Source organism: Ursus maritimus, unplaced genomic scaffold (assembly GCF_017311325.1).
Source record: "Ursus maritimus isolate PB19 unplaced genomic scaffold, ASM1731132v1 scaffold_21, whole genome shotgun sequence".
NCBI classification, from domain to species: domain Eukaryota; kingdom Metazoa; phylum Chordata; class Mammalia; order Carnivora; family Ursidae; genus Ursus; species Ursus maritimus.
In genome coordinates, this window is record NW_024424564.1 from 65,609 (window position 1) to 77,764 (window position 12,156).

General features: G+C 46.6%; 1 protein-coding gene across 1 annotated transcript; it reads right to left on the reverse strand.

The window, feature by feature from the left end:
- Window positions 1-10,170: 10,170 nt before the first annotated feature.
- On the reverse strand, window positions 10,171-11,387 carry LOC103656922 (olfactory receptor 9-like). The gene is given in 4 exon segments (XM_008684341.2): window positions 10,171-10,508; window positions 10,511-10,867; window positions 10,870-10,961; window positions 10,963-11,387. Coding segments are annotated over 4 exon segments (930 nt in total). The 5' UTR covers window positions 11,106-11,387.
- Window positions 11,388-12,156: the final 769 nt, after the last annotated feature.

Consider the following 12,156-nt stretch of genomic DNA (forward strand, 5'->3'; position numbering starts at 1 on the left):
GCCCCTCCTGGGCGACCCTCAGCCTACTGAAGCCAAGCAGTGGCTATGGCTCATTTTTCTCAGTAACTGCAGGAATCTCAGCGTGCATTACCAAGTCCCACTCCTTTTGGGCTTCCCCCTGAGGTGTCCCAGGCAAGCTGTTTATAGCCAGATGCATCAGGCCAGGGAGCTCTGTCTATTCCAAGACCTCACACATGCAGAAACTAAGGGCTTAGAGGGTCATTCTCTCACGGAACATTTGCAATATGAGTGGCCCTACAATGTGCCACGATGCACCTTTAGGAAGACCAAGTTTTTCATCCAGAAAATACCATGTCAACGGGCACCTGGGTGGCTCAGTCAGTTGAGCGTCTGACTTCAGCTCAGGTCTATGATCTCGGGGTCATAGGATGGAGCCCTACATTGCGTTGGGCTCCCTGCTCAGGGGGGAGTCTGCTTGTCCCTCTCCCTCTGCCCCTCCCACCACTCATGCTTTCTCCATCTCTCTCTCTCAAATAAATAAATAAAACCTTTTAAAAATAAATATATAAATAAAATTTTTAAAAAAGAAAATACCATTTTAAGCTGTGTGCCAGGAATTTGGGGCAGAGGAGAATAAAACACAACCTAATGGGGGAGGCAGGCCAATTAACAGCCAATTACAATCATGATTTTATATGAGATGTGTACCAAAGATAGCAGCAAGACAGATGGTGAGGAGCAAAGAAGAGGTCCTGAACCCAGTCTGAGAGAGATGAAGAAGGCTTCAGGGAGGACAGGGTACCATACCTGAAGTCTGAATAACAAGAAGTTGTCCGGGGAAATAGGTAAGAAAGGGAAGAGAATGTACAGAGGCCCATAGGTGGTAAAGAGCATGCCACAATCTAGAAACTGCAAGGCATCCTTTACAATTGAGTACAGTAAGCAACAAGGAAGTGACGAAAGAGGAGGGAGAGATAAGGGTGACCAAAATTGCTGGGGTGTGAAGAGGTTCAGTTAACCAGTTAACCTCTCTCCCTTTTGGGTTCTCTACCAACTAAGAAAATATATTGGTAATAGAGAGGGAGCAGAAGATCAGCTTTATTACTGAATTGGATGATATGGCTTGAACCCAAAGTCAAAATGAGCTTTCTACTCCCCACATTTACCACCACCACCACCCCCACCCCCAGTTATAGGCAGAAAATCTGTACAAATTACAGGTCACTCCAAGCAAGCCCAGCCCCAACCTCGCCACCTGAAGGGGGAAAGAGTGTGTACAGCCTAAGTCAGGCCAGCCTGAGAAAGCAAGCCAAAGAGGGCTTAGGCCAGGCGTGGGCAATATGCTTTCTCTGGTATCACCAGTAAGTTCTCCTCCTCCCAGGAAGTGAGAGAAGGTGAGAGAAAGCAAGAGATGTTTCTACCCTATTCCCTTCTGGGAAGGGAATAAGAAAGCCCCTCATTTTGTGGAAAACCTACAGAGCAGAGTGACAGATGTGCTCCCAGTCCACCCAGGACAGAGCATGAAGGATGATGGGGGTCACTTATGAATGTGGGGACTCATCCTGAGTGACAAGATGGGATTTGAGTGTTTAAAAGATCATTCTAGCTATGATGTGAGGAATACATAATAGTGGCAGAAAAAAGAGACCCAGGGACCACGAACCAGTTTCTTAATCAGGGCGTCCACTTGCAAACAGCAGATCTGGCTCTGATCACCTTAAGCAGGGAAGAATTAATCAAAGAAGACTTAGCCATGCAGTCTCCAAGGGAGACAGAGAGCCAGGGTCCCAGCTACACGTCAGGGATGAAACTCAACAGCCCACGAGGCTGCTCCAGCATCCACACCACTGACACCAGCACTCAGTTCACCCGACACTGCCCAGGGTGTACTGATGACCCCCAGGACCAGACATCAGAGCTCTGCCACCGCTGCCTCCAAAAGCCAGATGCTTTCTCCACACACTCTCCAGCCCATAAACTCTGCATCCCTCTGCGCCATTGCTCAGCTCCAAAGCAATGTCTGACTTACCCACAGAACCCCAGTCACATGCCAGCACCCTAGCTGCAAAGGGAGCTGGGAATGCAAGTTTTCTGGCTACTGCTTTGGAAAGAGGGGACTTATAAGACAGGAAACTTCCCAAACAGTAGAGAGGTGTTTAGAAGATGCTGGAAAGACAAAAAACAAGACAAATGTCTACCATTTACAAATCCCACTGCTGTAACTGGAATCCAGGCGATTCCAGCACTCTCCCCATTGAAAAGAAGGGTGAGTGAGCTGGTACAAGTTTGAGGCATAAAGGAAGTGATTAGAGCCTAAGCAGGAGGCACAGAAAGGCAGTTGAGGCAGAATGAATAGAAATAAAAATAGCTAATATTGTTTGAGTACATACCGTACTCATACAGTAGCATGATACTAACCCCCTGACTCGTAATCGTCTTACTTAATTGCCATATAAACCCTATGTGATAGGCTAAGGGACAGATCCCAGTTTTGTGGGACCTAAAGCTTATATAATTTGAGATGGCCCTATTTAATAAACTAAAACAAAAATACTAAAATAAAATTAAGTACAAATGTCTATTCAAAATGAAAAAAAAACTTATAACGATTAGAACTTTTTTGAACTAGTCAATGCCACAAACGTCATATCCAGAAAAATAGTATGCTTTTGTTAACTAACTACCTAATCACCTCTGTAATTCTTTTCTTCCTACCTTTTCTGCTGTGTACCTTTTCGTTGCCTTCGTATTCGTATGACAGTGATTCTGTAACGCACTTTCCACACAGGGATTGGAAAGATGATTCGTCTCTCCCCTAGCATGGTTGACTAAAGTTTGTCGCTCTTTTATGGAGAGTTTAGAAAGTTTCTTTCAACTTCACAGCTCATTATTGGTACTTTTATGTACATTTTCAGGATTGTTGTCAAATTTGGCCAAACCTCTATCAAGTTTCTTTTATCTATTAGCTGTAAATTTTCACAATACTCCCAAGTTTTTTCTTGGGCAATGAATTATCTTACGTAGCCTTTGAACAGACTTCACTTGTTAGCCAGTTTGAGGTTCTCATTATAGCTGCATATTCAATGTTATCTTTTCTTCTTTGAGGTCAGTATTTGATGTGTAATCATCAAGAAATCTAAAATTCTTTCCGATGCGCTCGTATGATTCACTCCGCTTCATTAATCCGGTGGTGTTCGAGTCACCATGGCTGCATACCAAACCACCCCAATCTAGTGGCATGAAACAACAGTCATTTCATTATGCTCGTAATTTCTGCAGGTCAGGAATTTAGGGCACAACCAGGATGGCTTGTCTCTGCTCCACAACGTCTATGTCATCCACTGAGGGACTCTAGAACTAGAAGTAACTTGAACAGCAGGGAGCAGAATCACCCAACATTTTCTTCATTCACATGTTGGCTGCCTGCAATGACTGGGTTTGTTGGCCAGAACACCTACACATGTGTGGCTTGGCCTTCTCATAGCACAGCAGCTGGGTTCCAAGGGTGAGTATCTCAAGAGGAAACATCCAAAGACCAAGCAAAGAGCCAACCCAGAAGCTGTAAGGCTTCTTCTGACCTAACCCTGGAAGTCACACAGCGTCATTTCCACCACATTCCGTTGTTTACAAGTGGGTCTGAGCTAAGGCCAGCTCGTTTAAGGGTAGGGAGAATGAGACTCCACCTCTTAATATAGGGGAGTGGCAAGGTCATCCTGAAGAAGTGTAGGTGGGGTGGGAGATATTGCTGCAGTAGTATTTGGGAAATACTATCTGTCAGAGATAATCTAGTATTCCAAGGGCCATTTTTCCATGCAAAAATCTATCCCTTCCTCTTGATGAATTATAGCTTTTTTTTTAAGATTTTATTTATTTATTTGACAGAGAGAAAGACAGCCAGCGAGAGAGGGAACACAAGTGCATTTTTCGGGGTGCCTGGGTGGCACAGTTGTTAAGCGTCTGCCTTCAGCTCAGGGCATGATACCGGCGTTCTGGGATTGAGCCCCACATCAGGCTCCTCCACTAGGAGCCTGCTTCTTCCTCTCCCACTCCCCCTGCTTGTGTTCCCTCTCTCACTGGCTGTCTCTATCTCTGTCAAATAAATAAATAAAATCTTTAAAAAAAAAAAAAGTGCATTTTTCCCTATATTGTAAGTGGGAAACCTCCAGAATCGGTAGGCATGCTCCTGGAAGGTACAGAAGTTCTTTCTTGTCTTGCCCAGAGTTACACCAGCTGAGCTGGCTAGCTCACTGTGCACAGAATCCACAGGTATCATCACCGTCTCACTGAGGACACCACACGGCCCCTTACATTGATAAGACTGCACTCAGCACCCGGAGAGAAGCAAATGGCAGGTATGCCAGAGGCACATTCATACCAGAGGCTGGGAGATAAATCTTATCCAATTTAGGTGCCGGCCACCTCATGCAGGTTTTGGGAGGATGTCGAGACATCTCCTTAAGTGCCTCACTTTTCTCATTGGAAAAGACCCCCTGCGGTTCTATAGATTTTGGAAGCAACATACAACCCATTTGGGTGTGCTGCTTCAAAGCACTTGTCAGATGTCATAAAAGCCAGAGCAAGAAAATGTTCTCAAGCTGACCCAGGCTACAGTTCCTCAATCTGGGCCTCTCAACTACCCGGGAGACCCTAAGATGCTCAGTCTTGAGGACAGTGGAACCTGTGGCGAATCCAAGAGGTGAATCACGGATCCGGGAGCAGAACCTTGCCCTTTGGGACAAATAATTAATATCTTCTTTTGAAACTGTTCTTGGGTGTCTTGCAGGCAACCGTACGTACTGAATACCTGACCAGTGGACACCAACTGACCCTAAACTGTATTGCCCTCCACAGACTGAGTGGCATTTGATCCACCCAGCCTAACGTTAGGTATTCCCAATAGCACTTCATCGATAAGTAGAAGTGTTACTGTATGTTAACGAACTGGAGTTTAAATAAAAACTTTTCAAAAAATAAGTGAAAGTGTCAAATTCAGATGGGGCCCAAGCACATCCTGAAGACAAAAAAGTTTCGTCTGCCTCCTTCCCAGCAAATCACACCCAGTTCATTCATAACGAGCCTGTGAATAAAATGGCCACGATGCAAGAAAGGAGGCCAGGCGTGAACTTGACAAAAGGGCTTACCCTTACCAAGCTAACCCAGTTACCACCACTGCTGAGAGCAACTTGCAATTTACTTTGGGTTGGTGGTTAAGAGCTTTGTGGGAGCCAACTCTCCACCCTTCTATACAGAGGCCAATAAGGCCAGAATATTGGCTTCCCTAAACTCTGGCCGCCAAGACACCAGCCTATGACCCAGGCTAGTCCTAGTGCTTCAGGCCTTACAGCGAGTGCAAGAGACGCACAGAGTAGAGGAGAGTTTACAGCTCACTTTGCTGATGGCAGCAGTGCCATCCAGGGCCCAGAGTCAGCAGGGCCCCATGCTGCCAGACGTGGTGTCTGTGCCCACAGCCTCCTAATCAGACCACTCTTGTGATACGACCTCACCTGCAGTTCTGCTCGAAACTTCTCTCGGTTCCTGATCATTTTCTAAGCCGGGTTCTCCAGGATTCCCATCAACTCTGTGAACCACCCGAGTTCTTTTTTCTCCACCCCAGAGTTGCTCACTTGTTACCCTTCCCCCATGGCCCATCCCCATTCACAGTTTGCACCAAGATTTCCTAATTTCCAAATCCCCTCTCTTCAAAAGCACACACCCCTCTTCCCCTTACCTCTTTTCAACTAACACATTTTAGACTTTCCAGCAACTTTAGGGAATTCTTTTTAATGGAGAAAGTCCCCAATTTTTAATATCTAAAAACCTCTATGAAAGTCATCATAGAGGGGCGCCTGGGTGGCTCGGTCTGTTAGGCATCTGCCTTTGGCTCAGGTCATGATCCCTCCTGGGATAGAGCCCCATGTAGGCTCCCTGCTCAGTGGGAAGTCTGCTTCTCTTTCTCCCTCTGTCCCTCTCCCCGCTCATGCTCTCTCTCTCTTTCAAATAAATTTTTAAAAAAGAAAGTCATCATAGAAATAAGAAATGATACTAGTAGCAATCACAGTACTGATCAAAATAGATTAGTGAACAGTTCACTATTTGCCATGCACTGTGCTAAGCAGTTCTCTCATATTTATTTATTCATTTATTTAGTCAACAAATATTTACTGAAGGTCCACTATGTGCCAGACAGTAGGAATAGACTAGTGAACAAGACAGGCAGCATCACTGCTTTTATGAGACACACATTTTAGTGAAGGGAGAGAAACCACAAACAAATAAACAAGTTGATTTCGGATCCTGCTAAATGATTGTGTAGTAAAGAATGTCTGGGGAGAGGTACATTTAATTTTTACAACAATCCTGTGAAGCAAAGAAACTATTGTAATCATTATTTTACAGATAAGGAAAATTAAGGCATAAAAATGTTAAGAACCCTCTCAAGGTCGGGGCACCTGGGTGGCTCAGTTAGTTGAGCGTCCAACTCTTGGTTTAGACTCAAGTCATGATCTCAGGGTCATGGGATTGAGCCCTGCGTCAGGCTCGTCACTCTGTGAGGGTTCTCCTCGAGATTCTCGGCCTCTCCCTCTCCCTCTGCCCCTCCCTCCGCTCACATTCTCTCACTCTCTCTCTCTCTCTCAAATAAACAAATAAATCTTAAAGAAAAAGAAAAGAAAGAAATCTCCCAAGGTCTTACAGATAGTAAATGGCAGGCAGGATTTGATCTTGCCCCTGCCGCACACCAAAGCCAAGCTCTAATGCACTGTGCCATATTGCTATCTATAACCTAGCCTTCTGCTCAGACTTCCTCAGCCAGCTCCCTACTCTCCACTCCTAGACTTTCCAATAAAATAAGGGGCCCCATTCTACTCTTTAATGCCTTTGATTCCCAAGGATAGATATGGGATCCTCCATCTTCAGAATTCTACATCCTCTTGTGCACTTACAGGAGGGCCAATGTTCACACAAGTGCTCAGAGTAGAGCTCTGGTCAAACAAAGCTCACATCACAGGAAACTACTCTATTTCCCCAAGAGGCTTCCTTCTTCCGAATGGAGGTGAGCAGAGCTTTCTACCTAACTCCTCATCTCCTTTTTTTTTTTAAAGATTTTATTTATTTATTTGACAGAGACAGCCAGAGAGAGAGGGAACACAAGCAGGGGGAGTGGGAGAGGAAGAAGCAGGGTCCCAGCGGAGGAGCCCGATGCGGTGCTGGATCCCGGAACCCCGGGATCACGCCCTGATCTGAAGGCAGACGCTTAATGACTGAGCCACCCAGGCGCCCCCTAACTCCTCATCTCCTGTTGCGGTTCCGGCCCTGCTTGAATAACACCTGGGGATAGATTTGCCAGATTTAACAAACGAAAATACAAGATGTCCAGTTAAATTTGACTTTCTGATGAACAATAAATAATTTTTAATGTAAATATGTCCCGAATATTTCTTTAAAAAAAAAAGATTTTATTTTTAAGTAATCCCTACACCCAACATGGGGCTCAAACTCACAACCCAAAGATCAAGAGTCACACGCTCCACCACCTGAGCCAGCCAGGCATCCCCCGAATATTTCTTTCCCTGGAAAGATAAAAGAGTGCTAAATCCCTGTGACCAAATATTTTATGTGACATACTTATACTAAAAAATTGTTAGTTGTTTATCTGAAATCCAAATTTAACAGAGCATTCTGTATTTTCCTAACAATTTTATCCAGGAACCCTGAAAATAGGGGACCTCCACCTCCAGAGCTGATGTCACTGTCTCAGGTGAGAAAACCATGTAACCATCTAGGGCTGAGCCAGTCCGATTTCATCATTCCCTTCTCTTGTCACATCCTCCTGCTCAGAACAGTGGAGGAAAAGTTCTCTCCCCTCATCTTGTTCAGACACCAGCTCTGCCAGGAAGTCATCCTTGGGTCTGAGTGTGATGCCTCATGTTGCCCCTCGGTCCACCTCTGTCTCACCCAGTCCTTGGTCAACTGAGGGAAAGTGGGCTCTTGTCTTCCTCATCAGATCTTTTCTGCACTATAAGAATATTAAATATTCATACCTTCCCATCTTTCTTTTTCCCAGGCCATCTAACACCAACACATTCCTAACCCTTCGTCCACTTCCTTGCCCTGAAAATTGGACTGTAAAACAATAAAAATTCTTTTGGAAGGCAATTCGGCAATATGTTTCAAAAGCTCTAAAACTGTCATGTTTTTAGTCAGCAATTCTATTTCTAGACTTTTGTGCTCATAAAAGACCTAAGAATACAAAGATATAAGTGCAACAATTTCTCTCTCTGCAATATTTATAACAAAAATGATTAATTCCAATAAGAGCAGTGATGAGGTTGTGGAATATAGGTGAGGTTCAGTGGGGTGGAGTCCGGAGCCAATGACCAAGAAAGAATTCTTGAGGCGTCTTTGGTGCAAAATGGTGGTTTATTAAAGCACAGGGACAGGACCCGTGGGCAGAAAGAGCTGCTGCCCGGGTTGTGAGGGGTGGCTGTTATATACCATGGGGTTGGGGGAGGTGAGGAAAAAAGGGAGGTTGAGAAAATACTTTCATATGTTAAAGAAGATTCACAGGATACCAGAGGCCTTGCCATTGTCCAGTTAAGGTTGTTTTTCCCTCTAGTAAGGCATTAACATGAAGATAGTTGGGCACTTCCTGGAGGCTGCAGATTATAAGGACATTTAATTGTATCTACATTCCCTTCCGGAAGCTAGGTTATTGATAGAAATGCTTCGTTCTTGTAAACTGCTAAGACATTTGTAAACTGAGGGAGACTTAAGTCTTGCAGGATTGTGGTGTCTATAGGTTAACTGTTTCTTTGTCCTTTAGGGCAGCCAGGAGTGCCTGAGGAATGTCACGTACACCCCATGGGGGGGGGGGTTGCGGGGTGTCAGTTTCTGCTTTGTCCTCAGCTTGCCTTCTGTTCCCTCATCAGCAGTTGCTTAATATTATAGTATATATCCATATATTGATACTATAAGGATATTAAAATCATGCTTTAGAAGTCTACCTATATGGTAAAGTGCTACAATATAGTTTAATAAAGTGAAAAATAAAGGTTATAGAACAACTTAAACAGTAAAATCCCATTTTCAGTTTTTAAAAATACGTTTATATACATATATAGAGGGAAACCAGAGTGCAATAATTTCCCAAGGACATTAACACCAAAATGGTAATAGTTATTTTCTTTTCTTCTGAATGAAAAATTCTTTGCAATTAACAATGTTAATTTTATAAACTGAAAATCAATGCTACTTTAAAGACCCCCATTTATTGTATCTTGAGAGTGATTTCCCCACTTGTACCGGCCCCTCCTATGGCTTCTTGCTGAAGGAGAATTCATGAACAAACAAGAACTGGCTTCCCAAGAAAAGTAAAATGGTGCCAGGTCTCTCTGGCCAGCAAACCAATGTGGCCTCCAAGTAGAAATAGGGGACAGTTTACAAGAAACAAAAGCATCATCTTGGGAGTTTAGGGGCCAGATCAGACCTTCTGATTGGTCAAGGAAGAGAAATTGTATGTGCCTTTCTACCTTAGGACCAGAGGAGAAAATAAAGAGCAAGTCAGGCAGCAGGTGAGAAAGAAGCTAAGTATTGAATATTAACGTCTCAGGGATCCCAGGATAGCCACTGTTAAATCAGGAGCAATGTACTAGACAGACGCTTCCAGACCTAAAGCAGCACCAAGCAAGACTTGGTGCCTGAGTGTCTGAGCCCAGACCTTACTCCTGCTCCTTCCCTGCCAATCCAGTCACACAGACCAGACCTCGTGCCTGGAGTAAAGGAGCTCTTGTTGTACCAAAGGCAACTGATATGAGAAAGAAAGGCTTGCAGTGAGGAGTCTGGGAGAAGAAGAAAGAGGTATCTCCAGGAATCATAGCCCCAGAAGGTGCCCTGAGCCTCAGAACAGAGCAGGANTGGCTCGATCTTCACACAAGATGGACACAGTCGTCTTCCCTCTCAACCTTCCCTCAAGTGCATGCTTTTGCAGTTCTACACCTACAAACAAGTCAGGTCAAGGCCTCACGAGGAGATTCCCAGAAGCGGAGCTCTGAGCAGGACGTCAGTGGCTTGGGCCCTCTAGCTGGGCAGGCCAAGGAATCCCACTCTCACGGTGCACAGAGCAGGCCAGACCCCTGGGGTCTCAGGGTCCTAGCTTCTCTCTCCTCTGAAAATATCCAAGGATCAGGCCTTATCTCCAAGAACTCGACGGAATCAAGGACTCCAAAGGTATCTCTTCATAAGGCGTCTCATTGCCCCTGTGACCTCCTTGTTCCTCAGAGTGTAGACAAAAGGGTTGAACACCGGAGTGACAACCAAATAGAAGAGAGCAAGTATCTGGTCCGTGTCCTGAGAGGAGCCTGCCCAAGGCCTCATATAGGCAACGGTCCCAGTCCCAAAAAAGAGCATGACCACAGACAGGTGGGAGGAACAGGTAGAGAAGCCTTTTCGACGTCCCTGCGATGTCGCGACCCCAAGGATGGTGACAAAGATACAGGCATAGGAGGCTATGATCAGTAAGAAGGGGGTCAGGACAAAGGCTGTCGTGACGCAAGATTGCCCACGTCACCCCAGAAGGTGCTGGCACTAGCCAGTCTCAGCACAGGCAGGATATCACACAGGAAGTGGTGGATGGTGTTGGCACCACAGAAGGGCAAAGTGAAGATGAAGATGGAGTGAGTGGTACCCGTGAGGATGCCCATGAGGCGGGAGGCCCCCACCATACTCGCACACGCTCTCCGGTTCATCAGGGTGGCAGAATGCAGTGGCCTACAGATGGCAGCGTAGCGGTCATAGGCCATGGCGGTAAGCAAACAGCATTCAGCGATGCCAAAGACGACAAAGAAATACAGCTGGGTGAAGCAGCTGGCAGGTGAGACGGTGGGGCAGGAGGCAAGGGGGTCAGCCGCGTCCTAGGCACGCTAGCTGTGGTGTAGAGGGTTTCCACCAGGGAGAAGTGGCGAAGGAAGAAGTACATGGGGGAGTGCAGGGCAGAGTCCGCCAGCGAGGAGGTTCATTAGGGAGTTGCCCAGCAAGGTGACCCGGTAGATGCAAACTGCTCCCCAAAACAGTGGGCCCCGAAGTGAACCAAAACCTGAGAACCCCAGCAAAACAAATCCCGTTACTGCTGTGCCATTGCCAGCCGCCATGTCCTCAAGTCCGGGCTGGAGGAAGGAGCTGAGAGGGGGCTCATGCAGCCCCAGAAGCCACCCCGGCAAAGACAAAGGCTCCCGCTGCCGCAGGAAAGGCGTAAAATAGTCTGCAAGAACATTCCAGTTCCCGGGAATAGGATGGGTGAGCGCCTGAGCTGCTAGCAATTCCCTCGCAGAAAATCCCTCAGAACCGAAAGATTAACCAGGGGAGTGGAGAAGGCAGACCTTCCTCCAGCCTGGGAACTTGAAAGACCCCAGGGTGGTCGTTCTATTCACTGAGTACTGGGTTCTAGGAGCCAAGAGCAGGGACAGGTAGAACAGCTACCTTTTGAGAAAGTGGTGGCAAAAATGGGCAGAAAGGTGGGTGAGCAAACAGAATAAATAAGGCTGGCAGGAAACTAGAAGAAACATAGATCCACCGTGAGGCAGAGGAAGAGCTGGAGTGAGAATAAGAGAGAGAAAGAGAAGACACGGCATCACAGGCTATGGAGAGAAGGCAGGGGGTGCTTTTACCCGCAGATGAGTCCCCTTGGCCCTCAGGATGCCCCTCCCCGGAGGCACATCACCAGGAGCTCTGGCCCCCCAGGAGCCTGATTCCCAGGGGAGAGGGAGGGAAAGTAGGCGGGGGAAGCTAAGGAGGGGGAAGGCAGGTTTGTCTGGGTCCAGGAAGAAGGAAGCAGTTTTCTCCCGCCGCTTCACCATGCCTAAGCACCTCCGAATTCCCTGCGGTCAAGCCTGGGGTCTGGATCCCACCCAAGGACAACGGAGAGACCACAATGCAGAGGGGTTGGGATGTATCCAGGGTCCCCCTGCAAGGCCCGAACGAGTGTGGGCTCAGAAACCAAGTGTTCTAGCTCCCTGACCGGTGCCTGTCTGCCGAGCTGCTCAGCCTGCCGCCCTCACGACTGCCCTCAGCCGGCGGCCCCTTCCCAGAATTGGTCCGAGGCTTCTGCTTGACAGCACCCGGAAAGTAGGGAAGCACTTTTTCAAAATCCTCTTGTAAAATAGTGCTAATACTCAAAAAAAAGAAATTGCTGCAAATAGCAAC